Here is a 24,362-nt window from a genome sequence, read left to right as displayed (position 1 = left end):
AACAACTCCCAGTGAAATTTCAGTTTTTCCTCATCTTTGACCATCTCCTATGCCGCCTCGGATTTGCGTCTCACGCCTATCATGCAAGTCAATTCTCGCTTTCGTTCCTCGCCAAATTAATAGGGGGGGGCTAGCGCCTTCGCAGTCCTGCAGTTGCTTCTAAGTGATCACAGTATGACCTGTATTATGAAATCTTTCCATATCATGCGCTTGTGGATTTCTCAGCCCGCTCAGAGGTATATCATGCAACCTTAGTCTAGAGAGTTCTTTTGAGGTCTGTAGTATTACTTGGTAGTAGGTACATGCACTCTATTCGTACCTGCAAAACATCTGTCATAGCCCATGCAGAATCTTCACCCTCGCAATCCCCAAAAGAAGACGCCCTGCTCTTATCATATGAAATAGAGCGATGCCTACGCCATTAGGCAGACCAATTTCATCTCATGAGCGCGTCTTTCATCTATCTCGACAAGCACTCCGGAGCAGTGTAGCAGACTTAGCTAGGACTTTCACTCTCTCCAAATTTTGGCTTTTGGGTCTGGCCTTCAGCTTGTAGTGCAGTCGAGAATGAATTACCAATCACAAGCCTTGCCCAGCAACTCGGCCAACTTCTCCAAGTACTTTCTATCGACCTCGTCGAAGCCCCCTTTCACCGCACAGTCGATGTCGATAATACCCACCAATTTAGTCTTCTGCTCTCCGTCGTCGCCACTGGCCGGAATGCGGATTGGTACTACGATCTCACTCTTGCTATCACCATCACACGCAATATGGCCTGGGAATAAATCCACATCCGGGACGAGTCTAAGAAACCGTGCATCAGTACCCGTATTCCCCCATTTCTTATACTGGGTTTTTCTTTCGTTTTCATGAAAGTCGGGGAAACAGAGTGTGGCAGCATAGGAAATAATAATGGATATATACATACTGCGTCTCCATCGTCGAAGCAGCAGCCCCACAAACCCCGCGCCCGAACGCGATGGTCTGGCAGGCGACCTTCCCATGGAAAGGGCCAAGGATCAACTGCGAGGGCTTGGACGGGTCGAGCACATAGAAGCCCGCCCAGTTCACCTCCGAGCTTGGGGCCGGCAGCGATTTATACGCATGCCATAGTAGCGAGGCCGTGTTTGCGAGGTTACTGATTTCCGGGTGTAGGTAAGTAGATATTCATTGGCAAGGTAAGGTAGGTAAAGGTGCTTTTAAAAGGGGGTTGTTGGCACGTGATGAGCATTTGAGAAAGGAGAGGGGCGATGATGTTACCAGACCTGGAGAGTACTGGTTAGTTTATAACTGTTGGATAGGAGGTGAATATCAGAAATCACGAACCCAGTTTCGCTGCCCATCGAATAGAGCTTCTGCTTGCTCTAATACCTGCGTATAAGCTTCCTCTCGGCTGATGCCCGCGGCGAAGGTAGAGGAATCCGCGTGCACCTTTGGGATGTCAGTTTTTGGGATTCAAGTCGTTCCTGAGGGTGGAGTCTTGCCATGATGAATTTTCTCAGCGGGTGGTCGAGTTTTGCCGTAAAGATACGAGGGGAAGAGATGTGGAGGGCGTGGGGACTCGAGGAAAAGGAGGGAGAAAAGTTGTATATGCGCCATGTCACGTGCCGTGACAGCCCCCTCCGTCATTCAGGGGATTCGCTAATTCATTCTGTCTTGGGCATCGCATCTGGTGTAAGATTGAGAGGTAATAATATAGGGCAATTTATGCGTTTTTGACTCTGGAATATGTGCCAACCAGCAGGTTTCTTTCTTTCACTTCGACTAAAGTGTACCCAGCACTACAAAGCACAAACACGCAGTCACGTTCACCAATACTTAGAAAATCAAAATAGCATTCTAGATGTATCCAAACAAGAGCAATGCTATCTGTTGCCCCTCGCTCCAGCAGGGGCATCTGTTCGTCTCTTCTGGAAACTCCTCCCAATCGCATCCCTGACCTCCGGGTCACTGTTTATAGTATTCCGGACCAACCACTCCTTTACCTTCCCTTTCATAGCTTCCAACGCCCGCTCCTCTCGAAAGGGACTCATCTCCATTTCCACCAGCCTCGCCGTTTCGATATCAGTTGCTTTCGCCGTAGCTTCCAGCCTGTTCAACTGTTGATCGAGTGATGCAGAGGTAGCCGTAGATTGTGAATTCTCGGACAATGATTGAATTAGGGGCCAGATTTGCGTAATTGCAATGTACATTGTGACTGATATTTTCCGCAGCAGTTGGATGACTTGGAAGGGGAGGTACGGGGGGTGGCTCGTGAAGGTTGTGAGAAGAGGATTCAAGAACTTAGCCGCAAAAGGAGGAAAATAGGGCCTAGAAATCGTGTGTAGTTCGAAGACACACACGATGATGACCGCAAGCCAGCGCCAATATTTCCCCCATTCTAGGTAACCAAAAAGGTTGAGCATATAGAGGGCAATGGCGGTGGAGCCATAGTAGGTGAGGATGGATAGCAGGCCCTGGAGGAGGTAGTCCCGGATGCTCGAGCAACGTTGCCAGCTTAAGATTTCGGGGCCAAAACGCTCGTATGCGAATCTTTTCACGGGGTTGAGGAGCGTATCTTGGGCGAGTTTCAGGTGCACAAAGTAGCCTTCCGAGCTTGGAGAGGAAGAGGACACCTTGTCGGGATGGTGAATAGCTGCTAATCTCCGGAACCTTGATTTGATTTCTCTCTCGCTGGCAGAGTGTGGTATACCAAGATCCTGGTAGAAATCGCCCGCTCGTCGAATCTCCCAATCTGCTTCGTAGATTGTGTAAAGGAGGTAAGCGCTCACGACCATAATATGAATGCGCCGTCGATGGAGCGCATACTTTGGGGATCCCGGCTGAGGTTTTGGATCACCCGCTCGAATGGTAAAACTGTACCAGAAGGCTTGAATCCATCCTGTGACAAGCTGAACGGCCCGTCAGTCAAAGCTTGTGTGTTGGATTGCCTCGTCGAGGCGGAGGGGGTCACTTACGCCCGGCAGAAAGGCCCAGCCGGCCAAAGAGAGCAAACCGCTGCTAGACATGGTTGGCACTTCTACCTTCACCTAAAATACATCCAAGATGCGGGATGTAGAATCAGGAAAAGGTTGAGGAGGAAGAGTCTTTGACGCGCATTTTCTTGGAGTCGCGGAGCCGCCTTGTCCAAAGTGTCCACAAATGCATATCCAGGGCCCGCGGAAGCTAGCGGCCGCCTGCGCATCTCAGCCTTCTGAGGCGCAAAATCTTTATTTCGAACATTTCCACTTCCTCCAAAGATGTCAATTGAAACACCGGCGCAACCCACAGAACATAAAATGGGCTCCTCTCAATCCCCCTCCAAGCCGCACAAGAAGGACAAGTCGTCGGAAAAGAAGCGCAAGCGGGAACACGGCGAAGACGGCCATAAATCCAAGTCAAAGAAACACAAGTCAGACAAAGCAGCCGATAAATCGACCCCAGTTCCAGAAGCGCCTGCAACAAGCTCACCCTTTCACGTCCAAACCTCGTCACTCTACCTTCCGCTTGCCTCCGTCTCCCAGGGCGCACCGCTCGAAGGTCTTTGCGCCGAGCACATCTCGCCCTTAATTCTCACCTACTTCCCACCGTTCCGCGGCGTTATCCTCTCCTATTCCAACCCGCGACTCTCAGAGGAGCCCTTCGGGGATGATGGAAACTCAACATTACTCCAAAGCGTCGACGAATACGCCGTAAGCTGGGGCTGGGTAACTGCCGAGTTTCTTTTATTCAAACCTGACCGCGGAGCTTGGCTGGAGGGATTTGTGAACTTGCAGAACGAGGGCCACCTAGGAGTCGTATGTTGGAATCTCTTCAATGCGAGTATAAAGAGGAATAGCTTGCCGCAAGACTGGAAGTGGGTAGGCGTTGAGGAACTGGGTAAGGACGGAGGCGAGGTGTATGCCGAGGATGGCCAGGGATACTTTGTGGATGGGGAAGGAAAGAAGATTGAAGGGATGGTGAAGTTTAGAATCAGGGAGATCGAGTCGAGCCATGACAAGGAGAGAGGCTTCTTGAGTATTGAGGGGACAATGCTGGATGATAAAGCGGAGAAGCAGCTTCTTGCGAGTGAGAGGCAGAAGAAGACAAGTAGGGAAACTGCTGGGAGAAGATTAGGAGGAGCGAATGCTTTAGGGGCGACAAATCTAGGTGTTCCTGCAGAGCCAGATATGATGGATATCGATGGTGAGACGAGGAAACACAGGGTGAATTATTGAAGGTGATGAACTGGTGGGGGAACGACTCCCCAAACAAATTTCCATATTTCATCCGGGTTGGAAGGAGTCAGGCGTTCAGGAAAATGCAAGAACCATTTCGAAATGCACGCAATTTGTGTACCGCGAATGTCTTTTTCGCATTGTCAAAGAGCTGTCATAAGCTCCATGTGAACCTTGTGCATATCGAAGTGGTTTTCCACCAAACAGACTGACTGTGATTTATCTCAGTCATGTCTTCTTTTCCAGTGATATTCGACAGGCTATCAGCCATAGCCATACCAGAGATCCTCCATCTCCTTTTAGCATATGGATCTCTTCACTGGCAATAGTAAAAGATTCAATTGCCGTCTAGAGTAGCTTGACTACTGTCTAAATACAATCCATTTCCTTTGGAATCAGTTTGACATCGCCTTCTTCAACGAAAATCAGGCAATTCAAAAGTCAGAGAGTTGAATGCTTCCAAGTCCACAACCAGCTAGAGCCAAATCAAAAGAGAAAAAAGGACAAAGGAAAACAAAAAAAAAATTGCAAAAAAGAAGTAATCAGATAGTCGTGCTGAGGATCGAACTCAGAACCATCTCGGAACAGTGCTCAACAATGTGAACGAGATATCATAACCATTAGACCACACGACTGATGATTGGTGTTGTTTTGATTTCAGGTTTAGTAAACCGTAATGTAAACTCGCTTAGGGGGAATCCCATTCTAGCATATCTTGGTAAAGCCTGAGTTCCTCGTGACCCCTTGAACTACAGCATTGCAATTCTGCCTTACAAGAATAGCTTTGAGCCATACTCTCCAGTCATGAATAAATCCACCATGGTTTACTATTTGGAAAGTTCCATTGTATTGCTTCTCATCCAGTCCGGAGTAAACATCGTTCCGCATGCAAGAGTGGGGTTTCCGGAGCAAAGGTGCGCGCGCGTTTCCTGTCGCTCGTATGGCAAGCAACCAACAGCCCAACTTTCTTCGATACGTCTCAGGATTTTCTATTTCAGTTGTTTTGAACACCTTGGGCGTGATGAAGTATGAAGTGACTGGCGGCTGGTCTCCTAGGACCCTGGAATTTCCAAACTCCGAAAATATCATCATGTCGGCGCTTGTGTTGGCTTCTTGAAACAAGGCGTGTATGCACTGCGAGTTTGCAGCTGCTCACTGTTTCCTTTGATCGTAGGCTATCGTTGCTCTCTGGTGTCCGAATGCTCCATCACTTACCGCTGCTATGGTAAGGGTTAGATGTTGCAACTCGGGTAGTTGTTTTGGTACCTAGCTAGCTTACGGTTCTTGCGAGTATATATACTGTGAGATACAGCAAGATGCTGAACCTTTTGGCTGCTCTCATGACATTATACGGCTGGACCAGCAGGCTAGATCCACTCAACATTTGTATCTCTTCATATTATTCCCTTCTACTCTTCCTTGCTCTCTGAACTGTTTACTCAAAGTCGTTATGGGTCTTTTCTCAAAAAAGCGAACCAGCCCCCCTGTGCAAGCGGCAGGGTACACAGCATCTGGCTCCCATCAGGTAGGTCAATCAGTTCTCCATCATCCCTTCAATCCAAAACAATCAGACGTTCCTGACTCTCTTCATAGGCATATGCTAGTGCTTCATCGCAGCCTAGAACTGCCCAGCCAGCGCAACAGTTTGGGTTGTTGCCCCTGAACTCGTATACTGCTGTTCATCCGTCGTCGCAAACATATCATATCGACGTGGTTGCAATTCATGGCTTGAACGGGAATGCTTACACGACGTGGACGAATAAGCGCCACCAACTCTGGCTTCAAGAGTAAGTAGCCCAGGATGGATATTTGCAAAACGGTGATTGCTAAGGAATCGTGTCTTGTCAGGTTCCTCCCAAGCGCACTCCCGGGAGCAAGAATCTATACTTTCAGTTATGATTCAAGGATCTTCAGTCGGTCTGCTTCCGGGATTAATGAGTTCGCGCAGTCATTATTATCGGAACTGGAAAAGAAGCGGCGAACAGCAGCGGTAAGGGACCCCCCATAGAACCCCACGATTATCACGAATATCCTGGTAAAAGTCTCGGGTATTGATTGCTAGGCATGACCTGCTCTTCAGTTGATGTTCAATCAATGAGGTTATCTTGGTGATCGTAGCAAGTCAGCAAAGCTAACGTGATGCAGGATCGTCAACGTGGAATCATATTCATTTGTCACAGTTTGGGGGGTATTGTCTGTAAGAAAGTAGGTCCTTCTTCATTGCCTAGCACCGCTGATGTTGTATGCTATGGTCTCCAGAACTGACAGATTACAGGCTCTAGTTGTCGCTCGTCAAGATCCCCGATATGGAAACATCCTCCAGTACACGAAAGCCGTTCTATTCTTTGGAACGCCTCATCGTGGCTCCGACCAAGCAAGTATTGGGTCAGTGATATTCAATATCTTCAACAACGTGATATCTGTCACTGTGCCCGATCGCTATCTTGCGAAGGCGAGACAGGATCTGGTAGCATTGCTCAAGTATCAAAACCAGACTCTCACCGACCTCTCCGAGGCCTTCAGGATTCAATCCAAGGTATTAGAGATCGTGAGCTTCTACGAATCAGCCTCCTCCCCTCCCTTCAACAAGCTGGTCAGTACCCCACCCTTTCCACATCTTTCCTTGCTTGAGACCAGAACTGACACACAATTCTAGTTGGTGACTCGAGACTCCGCCCGCATCGGAGTTGGTAGTGAACAACTGGTTTCCTTACCATACAACCACAGCGACATGTGCAAAATAGAGGATACAAGTAGCAAAGCCTACGTGATCCTCGTTCACACATGCCGAAAATACGGAATGCGTAGGTAGTACTCAAGCAGATCCACGTCGTGAGTAATTCCCCGAGCATGAAATATAACCCTTCAGTACAACAACGCACTTACTTACTAACCATCCTCAACGCTCAGAACCAGGCACAGCTCAAAGAACTCGACGTTGATGAGGGAAGGTCCCTCGAGCCCAGGACATGCGGTAGATCTCGTTATACAATCGACCTCCTTCGGGAATACATGTCTCGAACATATTCAAATCAATTTTCATATGATGGAAAACTCAAGATGGGAATATGGGGCGTTGCAAAGGAGTTCTTTATATTATTGTTATCGTTATTAGTCATTCATAAGCAGCAGCATCATCTAAGGTACCTAGTCAGTGGTTCTTCTCCATATATCATCCCTATCACACTCTCATTATTGATCCTGATTCCTACTCTGTTGCCCCCGTATAATAGGGCTTTCTTTCAGGGTTTCTATCGTCCCAAACTAGGGCGTGTGATGTGTATGGGATGGACGGCGCTCCGCTGGGCCGCGCAAGAAGGGCATAAGGGTGTAGAGCAATTCTTCCTCGAGCGAAGAGCTGTTACAGCGGAAGCTCCATAGGGGTTATATATAGCGCTATTCGCAATTTTCCGACTAACCTCTTTGCCATTGCCAGCTCACAACAGAATAGTAATAGTATCCAGGGGTTGTCTAGGTATTGTATCATTACCACATTTAATCATTACACGGGTATCGTCTCTCATCTCTATCTCTTGCGCGCGCGCGCGCGTGCGTCTTGTCTGTCTCTCTCTATCTCTATCCAACTCACACCACGGCTCCTCCCGGCCCACTCCCGCTACCCTCGCCTCCGCCAGGGCCCGGATCCCCATGCCGCGCGCTGTATTGCGGCGTTTTGGCGTCCAGCGCCGGCGAGTTGACATCCGTGACGCCGCTGTACTCCCGTCTAGGACCGTCGGCGGGCGTGATCTCGTCAGCCATGGCGTCTTCATAGGAGGGGGGCGCGTCGTCTTCGGGGACGTAGGGCGTGGTGAGTTGCGGCGGGTAGGCGGGGTCGTAGGCGGGTTGCTGGGGTGGTCTTGCGGCGCTTGGTCTTGCTGCTGGTCGGGGGGCGTTCGAGGCTGAGGGTCGGGCGGGGACGGCGGGTCGGGATGCCATGGCGTTGAGAAGAGCGGGGGGTGGGGAGATTCCTGAGTAGATCTCTGTTTGGAAGCGGAGGGGGAGCTGGACTGTTTGGGGCTTGGGATATATGATAAGCCTCTGCGTATATATGTATAAAATGGGGGAAAGGGAAAATTTACCTGAATATCTCCTGGCATGCCGTAACCCAAGCCCACTTTCACCTCCAGCTCATACCTCCTCGTAAGATTACAAGTGTGGAATGAAGGCGCTACCGTATTGGGCAACGGTATTCGATCCCACAGCATCTTATCCACGACCGTTTCGTTTCGGAGTTTGTCACTCGGATTCCCAACTGGTATCGACAACCCATTCAGAGACATCATGACCCAGGTACTCAGCTCCGTCCTAGCCACATCCTGAGCCCTCACCTCCGTACTCCCAATCAATGTAACCTGCAAGCTTGTCAAGAACACATATTCCGGGCTCTCGTTCAACTTCCTGATAATGATCCGTAAGGGGAGTGGCTCATTGCAGGTCAAAATCGCCGGGCTGGGCAGTCGCGCATCCACTTCTCCTCTCGGCGCCGTATCTGATAGTCTGGACGGTTTTCTACTGTTAAAAAGTTTATTCTTCTTCGCAAAGCCCGCCAATCCTGACTGGAATTCATATGGTCTCCTAGCAAACACCTCGTTTGACGTAGGTGGACTTCTCGGCGGCTCGATGGGCAGGAATCTAAAGCCAATGGCCGATCTCCAATTCTCCCTGAAGATGCCCGGTCTCTGAACCGTAACCTTAACAAAGTATCTGATTTCCGCCTCGCCCGGAAAGCCCGTCAGTGAAGGCGGCAGCGTACGCTTGACGTGCCGGTATTGCAATTGTTGTAACCCTCCCAATGCGGCGAATCCTGCAAGCCCGCCTGCCCCGAGTTGCTGGTTTTGCGGGTCGGAACAGCCATTGTTGAATGGGATCTTGAAGCGGAATGGATATTCATGTTGGCCGGGCCGCAGGGTATACATTGCCCCTCTCGTGCCCGCGCCCGGTCCTTCATCCGTGGGGAAGACCTGGCTCACTTTATAGAGGACCTTGTGGTTCTCGGTGACGGGGATCGCACGGTCACGTCGTTGGTGTCCGGACCCGTGCGGATTCATCGGACGCATCAACTTGGTCTGCGACTCGCCTTCCAGCTTGACGAGTATGGCGGAGATGTTCTCATCGCTGTTGAGGGAGAGGACGACCCGGCCGCTGATATAGTCGAGATTGGTATAGAAGGCGTGGGGGTTGTCGAGCTGGATTCGAGCGGACATGATGGGCGGTCTGTCTCGAGAAGCCCTCGCGCTGAAAGGCTTCAACGCAGATGGTTCATTGATATCCCGTTCGAGGCGGGAGGTGAGGTTGGGGACGGAGGAAGTTTTTTACTGCGTTTCCCAAGGCTCGTTTAGTAGAATGCGGGAAAGAGAGTAAGTAAGCCAGCTCAGCCTCGTTTTCGCCACGACGTCTACGCAAGCTTTCGTATGAGCGCGGGGAGAGTGTGATAAGGGATATTCGGTGTAGGATGGTGAAGCGAGGGACAACTTATTAACTTGTTCATGGCGATGTTGAGGGAGAGAAGTGGGGGAGGAGAGCGAAGAGGTGTTGATCTTGAGGTGTGGAGGTTGAGGTTGAAAGGCGCGGAGTCAATACGTAAAGTAACATCGTCAACCTTCTTCGGCAATGAACCAAACCATCAATCCTGTATGCTTTACGGGGATAATACACCCATTCCTTATATTTAAAGAGGTGATAAGCCATAACATTGGCAGCTCTACACAAATAAATTAGTCTACATACCTTACATACCTACCTTACCTAAGGTACACAACTACCCAAGTTCGGGAACAGAGTTCCGTCAAGACCGGCACCTGTTGATTGAGGGAGAGCAAGCAGCACGTCTTCTACATGGTTTCAATTCTCATCTCAGATCACTCATCAGTTCATACAAGCATGGCCCGCAAGTGCAGGAAGCCGAGTGGCCCATCACAGTGTCTTCACGTTTATAAGTGCAGGGTTTTCAAGCTTCATTCACCTCTAGCCAAGCTCTCCTCTCTCTTCGCCCTCAGCCCATCTACAACATCTGCTTTCCTCTTGTCTCAATTGGCAACAAGCACATCGCTACAAATGCCGCCAGGATCAAGGCTCCGCTTACATAGACGGGCGTACTCGCGTTTGTTCCCGGGATATTCGCCGCAATGATCGGGGCGCAGAGTCCCCCAACCCTGTTGAGGAAACTCGCGATCCCCGTGCCAGAGCCTCTATTAGGAGCTGGAAAGACCTCCGGCGTGTAAGCATATAGCACCCCGTACATGATATTCTGCGTGAATGCTTCGACGGAGGAGAAGGCCAGTTGATAGTTGGAGTCGGCGGAGATGGTGAAGAGGAAGAGGAAGATGCCCGATAGCATGGTGGAGACGGCCATTGTGCCTTTCCGCCCGATGTACGGGATATCAACTGTGAAACAACCTATGATGGAACCGGGAACGCCGACGACAGATGTGATCGCGTAGTTGCGGTAGGTCGTGTAGTTGGAAATAGGGGCTCCACTAGAGCCATGGCCATTCGCCAAATACTGAGGAAGAAAGGCGTTGAACAACGGGTACCCCATTCCGATGGTGAGCCAGCAGAACCAGAGAAGCACTGTCGTCAAACCGAGTTTCCGGGTGTGGAAGAGAGGCCCAATTCGTTCCCCGGAGAAGGAGGAGAACTTTCGTCGGATGACCTCTGTGGTGCTCAGCTTGACATCTGCAACAACTGCGGGGTCGCCGCCGATTTCATTGAGGATTTCTTCACTGAGCCATGTAGTGGTCTTGTTCTTATACGCCATCCCATGGACCACCGCAACCGCTTCCGCCTGACGGCCCCTGGAGAGGAGAAATTTCGGGCTCTCAAAAAGGTGAAAGAGGGCGAAGCGCGCGAGGAACATAACGAATGTCAGTGTTCCCATCGTGTAGACGAAATACCTCCAGCCTTTATCAGGCGCATAATGCGAGCCCAAGAAACCCCAGCCGATTAAACTCGCAACCAATTGACCGACCGGCCACCACACACTCAAGAGCGTAAGCAGGCTTCCTGAAGCATTGGGCAGGAACTCTAGAAATAGGGCGCCGTCCACTGGTAAGTTACCTGGAAACGCGATGAACAGTCAGCAAGATAGTCAGCGAAGGGCCTTCTTTTGTGTGAAACACTGATATACCTCCTACACCAGTTCCTAGAGCGGCGAAGAGACCACAGGTACCGACCCAATTCGGGCCACCACCAGCAGCAATTCCAAAGACACCAGCGATGAACAGCGTCATGTTAAAGGCGAGGCGACGACCCATGACATCGGATCCTACGCCCCAGAAGGAGGCGCCGATGCAGAGACCGACGAAAAGAGAACATGTCGTATAGCGGACTTGCTTTTCGGAGACGTTGAACTCAGCGGAGAGCGATGGCAGCGTGAGGGCCACGCCTTGCAGCCAAAGACTATATTTTGTCAGTGCCTATCCATTTTCATACTCTAGTTCACGGGATATCTTATTACTTGTCAGCAAACCACCCAAAACCGCACAGGATGAACAACTCCCAGTTATATCTTCCCATTCCAATATCCTGAATGGCTTTATTGATAACCTTACTCTTCACTGATCCACGAATTAGCACTCTCTTTCCCCTCTTCACTACCTCCCCAACCGCTCCATCTCCCATATTTGGGAGAGAAAGAGCAGAACTTACAATCATAAGCGCTATCATGGCCACTCGCCGCCACATCCTCATTGATTTCTTCCCGCAGTCCCTCAATCGTATACGTCCCATCCCACACGCCCCTCACTCGGCTCGCCTCCACATCCGCAACATTCTCCGCTTCCTTTCCATCTTCACTCGCGCCTTTCTTGGAGTCGGAGGCCTCCGGAGCAGCAGCCTCGCCTTCCTGGGAATACCGCCGCGCGTACTCAGCCTCCACAGTGGGATGGCGTTTTGCGTGCGCGAGCGGGACGAGTACGCCTGGATAGTTATCCACGGACTCCTTTTGAAAAGGGCGTGGAATGCCCAAGGGGAGAAACTGCATCTTTGGCGTGAGAGAGAGCAGCGTGCACTCGCGGCTAGCTAGCTATATGGTAAGTGATTTGGTGAGAGATAAGCTAGGAATCAGGAGATATGGATTCGTCGATTTGCTGCTTGGGTCTGCTGCTGCAATGGATTGGCTGGCTCGAAGTCGCTCGGGTTCGTGAGGCGGTTCAGCCTTTCGGGTCAGGGAGGAGGGGGCGCGATGGGCTACTTTACAACTTTCAGTTCAGTAGACAGTCCCCATGTGAGAAGAAAGAAGCACGAATATTCGAATTGCTGCAATGGGCAATACGATTGAGATGCGAGACGTGAGTTCACGTTCACCTCGAGTTTCTTTTCGTGGAACAACTTCGTACTTGGTGCATGAACATCAGCCGTCGATTTCGTTATGGACATTCGTATTCGCGCGCGCCCAGGTAATTGATATCTCTCTCTCCACAAAACAGAGGCAGATAAGGATTCAGATCCCCTTCGGGCTAGGAATTCCCTAGAAGAGACTCCAACACGCCGGGGGGCTCAAGGCTCCTTAAAAGTTCCTCGCCCATCCTCGTCACCTGATCGCATCAATCGCATCCTTCTTGGCTGCTATGCCCCTTTCTGCAAAGATTGTCCCGGCCGCTCCATGTCGCGCAGCGTTCGAAACTGTTCGTTTCGCACCAGGGAAAAGGGAAATGTATCCCGCCGTCTGCGAAGTGGGCACGTGCAGCTACTCCGTGCTGATAGTAAAATTTGCCTTGGAACAGGGAACAATGACGTCGATCGCGGCGCTTGCGCGAATCGACGCGCGAGTCTGGAGAAGAGCGGTCGTGGGATGGCGGCTTGGCACAAAACTTGACCCCGGAATTGGGAATTCCGGGTTTGGCGAAAGAGAATTTCGAAGGATGAAGCGTGGAGCGACTTGGCTAATCAAAATTAAGAGGCAAAGATGAGACTTGGAAGCACTTACCACGAATCAGAAGCAAGAGTCACCAAAGGGTCCTCAAGAAACCCCCACGAAATTCAGGTAGGAAAGTAGGCAAATATCAAAGACACCTTGATTCGTCCCTTATCCATCGTATGCTACAAAAACGTTGGCAAGGTCTCTCAAATTGCCTTCTTTGTTTCATCAGTATCATCCTGCACTCGTCCTCCTCAATAACGTAAACCCGTTTCCACCCCTCGTGATCCACTAACCCAGCCAGCTGAGCCCTACGCACGCCGGGTTCTCTTGAGTCAAGAAGTGTATGTACCTCGAGGAAAAAGCATTGAAAGGAAAATATTAAAAAGAAGGTGATGTGCACGTGCCAGAGAAGGTATAAACAGCGGGTATTAAGGCCTCCTTCACGTCCGTCCAGTCATCAAATCATCAAGCCGTCTTGGTCTCGTCTCCATTCCCAGCATGTTCCGTCCCGCCACCCGCATGGCCATTACTCAACCCCGCAATCTCTGGCTTCGCTTCATCGGGTTTAGAAAGACCGGAGACCCCGCTATCGCCCTCGTGAGACTCGCCATCAAAGATGATCCCCTGGATATTCAGTCCATTTTTATCGCTTGCAGGAGTCTTCATTGCTTCTTCATCGACATGCTCGTCGAGGTTCATGAGCGCCGGAGGGCGGTGGCGCATTCTGCGAGCCTTCTCGAGGGAAATAGTCTTTTGTTGATAGGTAGTGACAACTGGTGCGGAATCGTCTCGGTCAATAGTCGCCTTGACGAGAGCCGCCATCCAGAGGCGACCAATAGCGACATTGGGAACCGCGAAGTAATGTACGGTTGGCTTGGTGAAATTCACGGCTCTTGCAAGTCCTGCCTTTGGAGGTTGGAGCTTGAATATGAACATTGAATCACCGCTAGCTTTGCTGAGCGTAGATTCGGGTTGAGCGGCTGCTTCTTTTCCAGCGATCGTCTCGTGAGCGCCGGCGGGAATGTTGGGACTGGTGGTAGCGCCAGTAATGGTGGCGTGAAGACCTGTTAACAGTTCATTGTCTGCTGGAAGGACTTTATGGAAGGAAATGTCGATCAAGCCTCTCTCTTCCGTATCATCTTCCGAGTAGTAGTAGGATAGGCGACGTCCCTTCAAGACAAACAGGCGTGGTTTCCATGTCGCCATTAAGTTTGAGCTCTTCTTCTTCATCCACCCGCTGTAATCTGCTCCAACCATTTGCTCCTGAGGTGTTTTCTTCTCCAGGCCACGAGTATACGCGCTCGTTTCCTTCTTTGTCTTCCTTTTAGCAGGAGTGCGAGCAGCACCAGGCGTGGCCATTGACGATGAATGTTTACCGTCGGGGGAATCCAAGTCAAAGCTGGGACCGCCAGACGCTGTGCTGGATCCTGTTCTCGTAGATGGGGAGTGGACTGGTGATTCTTTAACCGAGTTGGGATGGGTGTCAATCGGAGTTGTAACTTTGGACTTCTCATGGCTTGTGATAGCATCCGAGATGGCTCGAAGGCCAAAATGCCGCGACATCGTTGCAGGTTTGGGTAGCAACCAATCTGGCGCGTTCCCATGTCGAGAAACTGGTGATTTTGGCGCAGTTGTTTTCTCATACGGAGTACCTCCGAGTTTGGTCACAGCAGGTGTAGGACTATCTTTGGGAGGGGGGACTGGCCGAGGCGCGTTGATTGAGCCCTCCGAGGGAGTTCGTCGGTTGCGACCAGTGAGGCCATAGTACTTTTGTGCTGCCGAAGGAGGATTTGGATCTCGGATCGAATCTACACTCCCGAATCGCGAATGCCGTGAATGTGAAGTTGCGCTTCGCATCCTCTGCTCATCCGTGTAGCTACTGTTTCGAGAGTGGGTAGTAGAACCAGCCTTCTTCTTCAGAACATTCCTCAGTCGTCCTTCAGCTTCGCCGCCAGAGAAATAGCCCCGATCCAAAGTGTCAAAGGTGGGCCCCGGAATTTCTGGTGGTTGGTGATCTGTGGAGTCTCCAGCAATGGCATTGAAACCTCCCAGTCCCGAAGAAGATGACGGGCGGCCTGTGATAGCAGTTGAGAGAGGTGGTGACGATGCGCCACCCATAGTCCAATTTCGGTCAAAAGATGGTTCCTTCTTATGGCCATCTTGAAGTTTAGACGAAGCCCCAGCGTCTCCGACAAGGGTGGTCCTGAACGAAGCTGTACTGAACTCATTGGCTGAACTCTGTCGTGAGTGATGGAAATCACGGATAGATGCAGCAGAAGGTCGTTTGTCCCCGGCTTTTCTAGGGCTGCTCTGTGCACTCTTTGGCGAGGCAGGCGGCTGTTTCACAGTACTGCTCCTTGAGATATGGTGTTGCGGACGGGTGTTTTGTCCGGATGTAGGCCTGTCCATTAAACTTGGTATCCTGGGTAACATCGTTGTAGATGCCATTGTGGAGGTTTCGCTACGGCTCCGATTCCGTCCAACGTCGTCTGAACTGACATCGCTGCCATAAGTTGCAGTATTCCGTCTAGTAGATAATTCCCCATTAACCTCATCTTGAAGAGTCTTGATTTTCTGCCAGGTTTTCAATCTCCGACCCACGGAACCAAGATCGAACTCTTTGAGGAAGACCGTAGTCTGGTCCATACCCAGGAGCACATCGCCAGTTATCTCCTGGTCTCGGAAGACTTCGCAATGCTGGGCCTCAACCCCTGCCGTGAAAAGATATTCTGCAACCTGGTCTGACGTCCAAGTTAAGACCTCATCTCGTGTGTGGATAGCATCCTCCTCTTCATCCGTTTCCTCCCCGTTGATGTATGATAATCTCGGGTCCACTTGAGTGCTATAGTCACTTGAAGAATCATTCGTTGGTCTGCGGTCTACGACTACACTTTTATGCGGAGAATTCATATCCGTGATATGTTCATCAATGACACTCAAAGTCTCGCTCATAACCGGGCTGTCCTGACCATGCACTTGCGATTTGGCTGCTGAGGTCATACTGAGACTCGCTGGGATGGAAGTAGAGACCTTTGGGACTGAAACGGTATCGGGTTCTTTCGAGATTGAAGTTGTATTTAGAGGTGGGGTGACGCTCGACGTATCCAGAACCTCTGACGCGCTCATATGGCGGCTAGCCTGAGATGCTCGATCTGTATCCGATGCTGGTGCGGACATTCGAGAATCGTTCAAGATTGTTGGGCTTGGCCCGAGAAATGCGGTTGTGGGTGGTTCTGTAGATCCTGCCTTGACACCGAGAGCCACCGATGGTTGCGAAGTTGGAGCAGTAGAAGTTGGGGGGAAATATGAAGGGGTACCTCGTGGAGCTATTCTTGTGTAGACTGTCGATCATGAGTTTCTGTGGCAAGCAGGAGCGGGGTGTAGAGTACTGACCTTGAGGGAATAGACCACTATTCCCATTCACCAGGTGCCGCCCTAGATACCAGCCATCACCAAACTCATCATCTCGCTCGATCAACTCGACACGATCTCCCTTCGACAGGCTCAACTCATCTGCGCTGCGGGCGGAGAAATCATCTAGGTTGGCACGGGGCTCAGCAAGCTGCGTACATACTTGAAATATAACAAAACAAGCCAGAGTGACCAAGTTTCCACTTACGGATTACTATTAAGATTTGGCCTATTTCTGGCCGGGCCTGCGTAGGCCTGTCCGGTTGCTGGACTGATTGTGTGGACGCCATCTTCCTGAATGCTCACTTCCTGCGTGTCACCAGGGACTAATGTCGTTATGAGAGAAACATCTGAGAAGGAGAGTGTATGCCGATTATGATTAATGTCGCCAGGAGGGGGTCGGGCAGCGCTCACTGATGGGAGGCGCCTGTTGAGGAGGGGGGTTTGTGTCGGAAAGAGATAAGCTCAGAAGCTCCGGACTGAGTATCGAGGGTCGGGGAGACAGGATAGTTGTCGCATACGAGACAGCGCAAAGTGGCCTTCGTGGTGTCGCGACAACAGACCAGCAGCTGAGCAGTGGAGCCCAGGGGTGACGGGGGGGCGAATGCGCGCCGGGATTTGGAGAGGCGGTCTCGATCTCTCTACTGGCAGAACACAACAGCTACGTGTTGCGTGCTGAGGGCCGACCGCAGCGATCGGGTTAAGGAGCGCGGGGGTGCAGATCAAATGGCGGTAGAATGCAAGTCGAAGATGAAGCGGTGGTTGGATTCCAATGTACAGTGTAATGGTGTTGTTGACAGATAGCTCTCAGCAGCGAGAGTGAGGAGAGTGACGATTTCGATAAAAGCAGATGGCTACGGAGGACTCCAGACTCCCCGTCGCTAATGTTACTAAGGTGGGGCTAGCGTTGTCGGATGTTGCGCCATACCCGTTGTAGCATGGCCGGAAGAGGGCGCGGCTAAAGTATTTTTACGGATTTACTTTACTCCGTACGGTAAGGCTTAAGTAAGGTCTACGGCGACCCTTAGACCCCAGGGTGGCCACAAGTGCCGCCACTATTCCAGAGTTGATATCGGCCGCAAATCGACAAACTCCATTCCACAGGTCAGGATTAGTGCCTTGACACCGTTAAACATCTACTCAGTGTCTGCTGCCCAGTTGTCCATCCCTTCACTATCTGTCCCAGCATGCAAACTAATAGCAGCCGTTGTGACTTAAGGTGAGAGAGCCTTTTCCAGCCTTCCGGCCTGAATTCAGCCTTCTAGCCTCCTCACCTTGAAGGACTCCCCTCTCACCCCGCCGAATTCTCTGCCTCGGCCTTGAAAGACAGTGTCCTCTGAAGGATACAACGGCGCAATTTTTGTCTGTTTCTTCCTTGACAGTGTGTGGCCTCGCGCGCTACGGCCAAAGCCCTCTGTCTCCTAGAACATGACTGGCTTGACAAGTCTTGGGGACCATCTGGCAAAGCCCATGTGGACTCTACCCTCCTGAACCATGCGCAGACCTCCATATAAAGACGGGCCTCCCCCCGCATCCGTCAGGGAGAGGGATGTGGACACATCCAATGCGACTCTGAACACGTTCTTAGGAGGGGCTCGACAGAAATCATGGATGACGGCCGCAGGGGCTCCAGTGCGGCCCACGCCTCGGCCGGGCATATCAAAAGCCTCGGGCCCGGCGACGTCAGGAGAGAAGTAAGTTGTTCAAAGGGTCTGCGGTAGAGCTTTTGGACATATGGAGACAACAAAAGATCAGCTTAGGCTAACAAATTTCGCAGAACTGTGACCTCGATCCCCCCTCCTCCAGCTCCAGCGCCAACACTCTCTCACAACTCAACCAGTAGCGGGCATACCGAGGCTCAACAGCCTAATGGCCAGAGCGAGCGCCTTACTGTCAACACGAATCAGCCTCTTGCTGCGGCACAAGGAGTCTCACCTTTACAATCATCGTCCGGTAGCCCCCAGTCACAACCTCTGCAAAGCCAACGCTCAACACCAGTTCAATTCAGAGATTCGCAGTCTCCAAGGATAACAAATGGGCCACGGCCTTATCGAAATACGCAGCTTCAGTCTCAAAGACCACTCTCACAAGAAGTTCAGTCTTCCAATGTGGAGGCCCCCGGGCAATCTCTATCTCCTTTAGCACAAGCACCAGCATCTGTCCCTACGTCTCAGCAACCTGTAGAGGCAGCGGCAGAAGCACGTACACAAGAACCTCAAGGCCAACGTATAAGCCCCATTTTGGTCAGTCCTTCATCTCCGAGGACAGCGCGTGAAAATATACCATTACCGTCCACAATGATCCAAAACCCGGGACAACTGCAGTCTGGTGGTGGAAACCTTCCCTTACCGTCCACTTTGATACAACACCAGGCGCAGTCACAGTTGGATGATGGCGCAGCTGTCCCTTCTAATCCCCACAAGCGTCAGAGAACATCCACTGCAGTCATGCCTCCACTGGAGCCTCGTGTAGCGTTGATTAAGCGTCATATAGAATCTGTTGGAGGCATTCAAAATTTAAACAATGCTCTTGAAAAGCCAAGGTTTCAGTTACTTACAGATGCCTGCTCCAAGGAAGATATGTTCTACGTCGTTCTACACCAGCTTTTCTGTCTCTGGGATTGCCATCCTTCACAATTGCTAAACAAGCCAGGTCTTCCCAGACGCGAGATCATGACTTTTTCATTCAAGGTCCTAGGGCAATTAATCCGGGATAATGAAGGTTTGGCGAGTAGTCACTTAGAATGGTTCTCGCAATTTCCAAGTCCATTTGATGATCTCATGAGAACATCTGATTCTTATCGCCGGACTGTGGCAGATATTGGAATATTTTTGACCAAGTTGGTCTCAGATTGGGTTCCTTTGTCAAACCAGTGCGTTACTCGAGGTTATCCTCCTCTTGCGGATGAGCTAGTGAACCGCCTGGGAATTTTATCGCCTATATTACAGGGAGTTGTATTCACTGCTACTCGGCGCAATTTGGGGCTGGTTGATGATAGGTTCGGCCGTCAGATGGAGGATATATTTTCAGAAGATAGGAGAGGTCTCCAAGAGCTTTCTGCCCGATACAATACAGCCCGTCCACCAACAGAAAGGGAGATTCGGGAGCGCAATCAGGCGCTGGCTAATAGGTACCTCACATTGGTCAGCCAGCAACGTCGATATGCAGCACAAAAGCAGCTGTCAGGGCCAACGACGAGTAGCACCGTGGCTCAACCCCCCGTGGTGCCTAGCAGCCTACGAAATCAACCCTTCGCCTCTAATATTGGAGCGGCGCCTTTGTCTTTAAGCAATGCAAACTCTATAGGTCAGGATTTCAGAAATCCAAATCCGCAAAATTTCATTCCAACGAACAATCAACAATTTGGAAATCAGCAGGCTCAGCCGGGAAGGATGACAATGATGGGATCATCTAATCCTTCTCAAATCACCGTACCGTGGCGCCCACCAAGTGTAACAGGTCTGCGAGTAAACTCGGCCTCTCCAGGCTTTGCATCTGTGCAGAACAGACCTATGCAATCACCGGGTGTTGAATCGCCAGGTATTCAATCGCCAGGTATTCAATCGCCAGGTATTCAATCGCCAGGTATTCAATCGCCAGGTATTCAATCGCCAGGTATTCAATCGCCAGCACAACAGGGATTTCAGTGGCCTTCTCCCACCTTGAGAAACAATATTCATATGCAACAGAGTCAGAATCTCCCGGTGCTCCCAAATATGAATCAAAATGGGATGGTTGCTTTGAACTCCCCACAGGTTGTATATCCGACCAACTCAATCCACTCACAGTCCGCAATGCAGCAGCAGCACATTCGTATTGTTCAACAGCAGCAACAATTGCAGCAGCTACAGCAGCTACAGCAGCAGCAGCAGTCTGCAGGTCAATATCCACAAAATCACATAGCAAGCCCAATATCGGACCAACAGTGGCAATTACGAACATTAATCCAACGCGCAATGCCGCCACAGCAGCAGCAGCAGCAGCAGCAACAGCAACAACATCAACAATTGCACCAACATCAACAACATCAACAACAACTACAGCAGCAAGTCGTAACCATGAATCGAGCTGCACAATTAAGAAGTAACTCGACTCCTCAAGCGCGAATGCCATCCCGAAATAACAACAACCCTGCTGGTGGTCGGCATGTCCCTGACCTAACTCCTTCGAACCCTCAATCGCAAGTTTCCCCGCAAGTCTCCCCTTCCTACAGTCTCCCCCCAGATATCATGAAACACCAGCTATGGGTCTACACAAACACACCACCGCTTCAACGGCCACTAGTACCTCCAGTGGGATACGTGCAACCATCGCAACCAACAAATCCAGACCTCACGGCTCTTCATCAAGCACATATACGCAGTCCGCGTCTAGTTGCCGCCGATCTTGAGTATCAGATCCCAGAACATGACCAGTCTCGGAGGTTCTATCAATCTATAAAGAAATTTGCGCTTGAGCCGGCAATGATTCCGGCTACTTCGGCTGTTTCCAGATTCCAATTTGTCGTTAATGAGCAAGACTTCCCTTTGATTGCCGTAGATAAACAGTCCAATATGGGCCCAGTCCCCACACGCGAGTTCAGGCGTGGTACTTTACAGTATCTTTTACGATGCGTACAAGCCCAGCGAGATACAACGAAGTTCACAACTCCAGAGTGGGTCATTAGCGATACGGCGTGGCCAGAGACCGTCTACCTTAAGATCAATGGCGAGCATTTGGAAGTTAGAAGGAAGATTCACCATGGAAAAGACCTCCCAGTTGATATCACGCGTTACATCCTACCTCCCTCACCGGACCGCGTAGCCGCCAACCTAATCAAGGTGTCTACCCCACGCCTGCACAAGGCCTTGAAACCAACTGTTTACTTCCTCGCGGTCGAAGTCATCGAAATTTTGCAGCACCCCCAAATACTCGATATGTGCCAGCAACAACGGATTCCTGCGTCTCAAACCCTAGACGGGATAAAGAAATCCCTTACTGGACCGTCAGACGATGATGATGACTTCGCCATGGTAATAAGCGATCTCTCCATTGACCTTGCCGACCCCTTCACGGCGCGAATCTTCGACATTCCCGTCCGCGGCAGCTCCTGCTTACATCGGGAATGCTTCGACCTGGAGACCTTCCTCCTGACGCGCAACTCCAAACCCAAGCAGCCCGGTCAACCGTCTCTGGTCGACGCCTGGAAATGCCCATTGTGCGGCCGAGACGCGCGACCATATTCTCTGCTGGTTGATGACTTCTTCGTCTCGGTCCGCGCGAAGTTGGCGGAAGATAATAATCTGGATGTGAAAGCCATCTTGATATCCGCAGACGGCACATGGAGACCGAAACCAGAAGCCGTGCCGCTCAAAAGGAAAGCAGCCAAGGATCAAGCCGGAGATGATGATTCAGGTACCGACGACGACGAAGCCACGGGAAGAGAGAAGACAACAACCGCCTCGGCACAAGCCAGTAGAGCCGGGTCTTTACAAGCTAACGGACGGAGTCGAGGGAGTAGGAGTATGAGCGGCCCAGCAGAAGTTATCGAATTAGACTAAACGATGATGATTCAAACCATCCATCCATCTATCTTCCTTTCCTTTCCTTTCCCAATTCCTAGCAACTCTGGCTCTGGCTCTGGCGTGGTGGCGGCTACCTATCTATCTGCATTGAAATTAATCGGCGTTACATAGCAAAACACGGGCTCGGGCTTTGTTTGTTTGGCTTCTTCTTTTTGAAAGAAAGCGCGGCCAGAACATGATGGCATAGCGGGCGTTCTGGTAGGGAACGAACTAGATACATACCCTCTTGATATTTGCGGGTGGATGGATATTTTTGGGGATGCGCAGGGTAGCTAAGGTAGCTGGTATAAATAATGTAAAATGAATGGGTTGTGTGTGTGAATGAAATGCACTCAATGAGTGTTATGAATGAATAACTACCTACCTGTTTCCCTAATCCCCTTCTGCCTGCCTATAAGTTAAGAAATCTATCTCCAGAAAATGAGAAATGATTGATTGATTCGAATAGAATGGAATTATGCCACGAGCCAAGCTATCCTATCCTATCCTATCTATAGAGGCTCGGACAAAATAAAAAATATATATACAACAGCTGGTGGGAATTTCTCAGCTACCTACCTAGCCAAGATAGTTCCTTGGATATTAAATAGATAGATATACGCCTACGCCTACTACCCCATAATATAAACCACCTATACGCCAGACCTCGCTCCTGCTATTTCGCTGCGATGCTTGCTTGCGCGTTACCGTCTATCCCGTGACGCCGATTCCCTGGTCCTGGTCCTGAACCCTTTGTTCAGGTATTTTGGACACCCCTTTGCGCCTGCTTCCCCCGGATCCTAGGTTGTAGATAGAATAAGGTTTGATGATATGTGGATAAATATGATATGATATGATGTACAGCGTGCGCCATTGGTGAGTGAAGCGCAACATTCGTAGTGGTTTAGGCATTGGGCCCTCGTCGCTTTCGCATCCGCGGCACGGAGCGGACTATCAGTCGCCCGCCCATTACCACGCAGTTTGCACTCCGGGACCATTTGAGGGTGTTGTATTTGCGGATCCCAGAGGGGGCGCTTGCTCTCCTGAAGGTAATCTCCTCTTCGAAGTGGTCTGGTTCGTGGAAGCCCTCGTCTATGGTGATATCCGGGATGGGCGGGCTGTCGAAGTCCATCGGATCGACGATTAGCCCAACGGGCCTGCTAGGTCGTGGTGGCGGTGGTGAGGAGCGATAGGATGTGGAGGACGGTTTGTGGACTAGGCAGTGTGAGTTCGAAGCGACCATCTCTTCGAATAGCGTCTGGATATCGCGGATGTGCGTTGGTGAGCTCTGGAGCTGGACGTTCAATTGTCGTTGTAACCTTCTGCAGGCGAATCCTTTGCTGTTTGAGACAGCGTATAGGTTCGGTAGAGAGGTCGAGGAAGAAGAGGCGCTTGACGAGGTATATGGCATTTGTTCGTCGGTACCGTGACTCGAGGGCGGACGTGACGGTGGTGGGGATGTCGCCCATGGCGCGAATTCGACGGTGTCGCGCGACTGAAGCGATTGCTCGCTGAGTTTATGCATGATCTCGTTGATGGCTGATTGGGTCGAGTCCATGGTCGAGCCCGTTTGTGGTGAACAGTCAAAGGACGAAGAGGTCGGAGACGAAGGGGGTGAGGGGAAGGAAGTATCTGTTGGCGAAGCGGACATGTCTTCCTCCTCGTCCTGCCGGCAGTGGACTGGAGCGGAAAAGGTGAAATTCTCAAACATCAAGACGCTGGTAATGGTCCCCTCGTCCGACAATCAAGTGTCGACCATGGGAATCGGACGGGTTCTGAGGGAGGATAGGGGTTTGGGGCGGTCTATCAGGCCATCCACGAAACCAAACACGAGGAAACACGATCGAGGCAGGCAGGAGGCGGGGGATGGATACGCTTAAGATGCAGTTGATAGTTCTCGAAGATCGCGTAGGCTAGACTGTGCAATGTCTCAGATGGTTGAGTTTGTCGGAAGATTCTTATCGAACAGATGGTTCTTGATCGGTGGTGTTGAGCGTGTCGTGAAAGTTGAACCTGAAGGAGACGGACGAGAAGGCGAGAAGTGCACGCAGCAATCTGGCAGCGCTAGTGCTTCCTAGCGGCTTCTGGTTGCGGACTAGCGGCTTCTAGTTGCGGCCTAGAGGGAAACAGAGTTTGGCGCCTCAGGCTGCATTCGGCTGGTCCTGGCGCTAGTGTCTCTTCGGGTAAGGCGCGCTCTTACTGGAGGCTCTCTGGGATTTCTGGATTCTCCGATTCCGCGTCTCCTCGAATAATGTCCAATGACATTCCATTCTCCTCCTCTTCGCCCTGCTCCCTAACCCCTCTGTCCACACACCAACCCTCGACCATCGATGATCGCGATGATCGTGGATT

General features: G+C 51.0%; 10 protein-coding genes across 10 annotated transcripts; 4 read left to right on the top strand and 6 right to left on the bottom strand.

Annotated features, from left to right (window-relative positions):
- Positions 1-256: 256 nt before the first annotated feature.
- M430DRAFT_34871 (hypothetical protein) lies at positions 257-1,599 on the bottom strand (the record flags this gene model as incomplete). Its single annotated transcript, XM_024866624.1, has 5 exons — positions 257-804; positions 929-1,138; positions 1,261-1,265; positions 1,327-1,431; positions 1,597-1,599. The coding sequence occupies 5 exons, from the start codon at positions 1,597-1,599 to the stop codon at positions 573-575; spliced, it is 555 nt and encodes a 184-aa protein (XP_024721947.1). The 3' UTR covers positions 257-572.
- Positions 1,600-1,865: 266 nt separating this feature from the next.
- On the bottom strand, positions 1,866-3,008 carry M430DRAFT_50315 (hypothetical protein; the record flags this gene model as incomplete). The annotated part of the gene is made up of 2 exons (XM_024868139.1): positions 1,866-2,891; positions 2,958-3,008. 2 exons carry the CDS (start codon positions 3,006-3,008, stop codon positions 1,866-1,868), a joined length of 1,077 nt encoding a protein of 358 aa, XP_024721946.1.
- Positions 3,009-3,278: 270 nt separating this feature from the next.
- Positions 3,279-4,196, top strand: M430DRAFT_100255 (hypothetical protein; the record flags this gene model as incomplete). The annotated part of the gene is made up of 1 exon (XM_024860621.1): positions 3,279-4,196. The coding sequence occupies one exon, from the start codon at positions 3,279-3,281 to the stop codon at positions 4,194-4,196; it is 918 nt and encodes a 305-aa protein (XP_024721945.1).
- Positions 4,197-5,646: 1,450 nt separating this feature from the next.
- On the top strand, positions 5,647-7,208 carry M430DRAFT_41958 (hypothetical protein; the record flags this gene model as incomplete). Its single annotated transcript, XM_024867518.1, has 7 exons — positions 5,647-5,721; positions 5,790-5,983; positions 6,045-6,186; positions 6,342-6,401; positions 6,472-6,789; positions 6,853-7,028; positions 7,107-7,208. 6 exons carry the CDS (start codon positions 5,647-5,649, stop codon positions 7,006-7,008), a joined length of 945 nt encoding a protein of 314 aa, XP_024721944.1. The 3' UTR covers positions 7,009-7,028; positions 7,107-7,208.
- Positions 7,107-7,679, top strand: M430DRAFT_236829 (hypothetical protein). The gene has a single exon (XM_024864946.1). It carries the CDS (start codon positions 7,209-7,211, stop codon positions 7,575-7,577), a length of 369 nt encoding a protein of 122 aa, XP_024721943.1. The 5' UTR covers positions 7,107-7,208; the 3' UTR covers positions 7,578-7,679.
- On the bottom strand, positions 7,578-9,759 carry M430DRAFT_139373 (hypothetical protein). Its single transcript, XM_024862609.1, has 2 exons — positions 8,276-9,759; positions 7,578-8,213 (listed from the first exon to the last, which is right to left on the bottom strand). The coding sequence occupies exons 1-2, from the start codon at positions 9,398-9,400 to the stop codon at positions 7,782-7,784; spliced, it is 1,557 nt and encodes a 518-aa protein (XP_024721942.1). The 5' UTR covers positions 9,401-9,759; the 3' UTR covers positions 7,578-7,781.
- Positions 9,760-10,197: 438 nt separating this feature from the next.
- M430DRAFT_275617 (hypothetical protein) lies at positions 10,198-12,625 on the bottom strand (the record flags this gene model as incomplete). Its single annotated transcript, XM_024865652.1, has 4 exons — positions 11,844-12,625; positions 11,653-11,752; positions 11,323-11,594; positions 10,198-11,252 (listed from the first exon to the last, which is right to left on the bottom strand). Exons 1-4 carry the CDS (start codon positions 12,175-12,177, stop codon positions 10,198-10,200), a joined length of 1,761 nt encoding a protein of 586 aa, XP_024721941.1. The 5' UTR covers positions 12,178-12,625.
- A 688-nt stretch (positions 12,626-13,313) lies between these two features.
- On the bottom strand, positions 13,314-16,962 carry M430DRAFT_236852 (hypothetical protein). Its single transcript, XM_024864947.1, has 3 exons — positions 16,676-16,962; positions 16,450-16,593; positions 13,314-16,397 (listed from the first exon to the last, which is right to left on the bottom strand). Exons 1-3 carry the CDS (start codon positions 16,755-16,757, stop codon positions 13,522-13,524), a joined length of 3,102 nt encoding a protein of 1,033 aa, XP_024721940.1. The 5' UTR covers positions 16,758-16,962; the 3' UTR covers positions 13,314-13,521.
- A 999-nt stretch (positions 16,963-17,961) lies between these two features.
- On the top strand, positions 17,962-22,007 carry M430DRAFT_27689 (hypothetical protein; the record flags this gene model as incomplete). Its single annotated transcript, XM_024865691.1, has 2 exons — positions 17,962-18,161; positions 18,245-22,007. 2 exons carry the CDS (start codon positions 17,962-17,964, stop codon positions 22,005-22,007), a joined length of 3,963 nt encoding a protein of 1,320 aa, XP_024721939.1.
- Positions 22,008-22,513: 506 nt separating this feature from the next.
- Positions 22,514-23,566, bottom strand: M430DRAFT_34866 (hypothetical protein). Its single transcript, XM_024866623.1, has one exon. The coding sequence runs from the start codon at positions 23,533-23,535 to the stop codon at positions 22,915-22,917; it is 621 nt and encodes a 206-aa protein (XP_024721938.1). The 5' UTR covers positions 23,536-23,566; the 3' UTR covers positions 22,514-22,914.
- Between the last annotated feature and the right edge of the window lie 796 nt (positions 23,567-24,362).

Source organism: Amorphotheca resinae, assembly GCF_003019875.1.
Source record: "Amorphotheca resinae ATCC 22711 unplaced genomic scaffold M430scaffold_5, whole genome shotgun sequence".
Classification (NCBI taxonomy): Eukaryota; Fungi; Ascomycota; class Leotiomycetes; order Helotiales; family Amorphothecaceae; genus Amorphotheca; species Amorphotheca resinae.
Note: the sequence above shows the minus strand (reverse complement) of the source record. Positions and strands in the feature narration are given on the sequence as shown.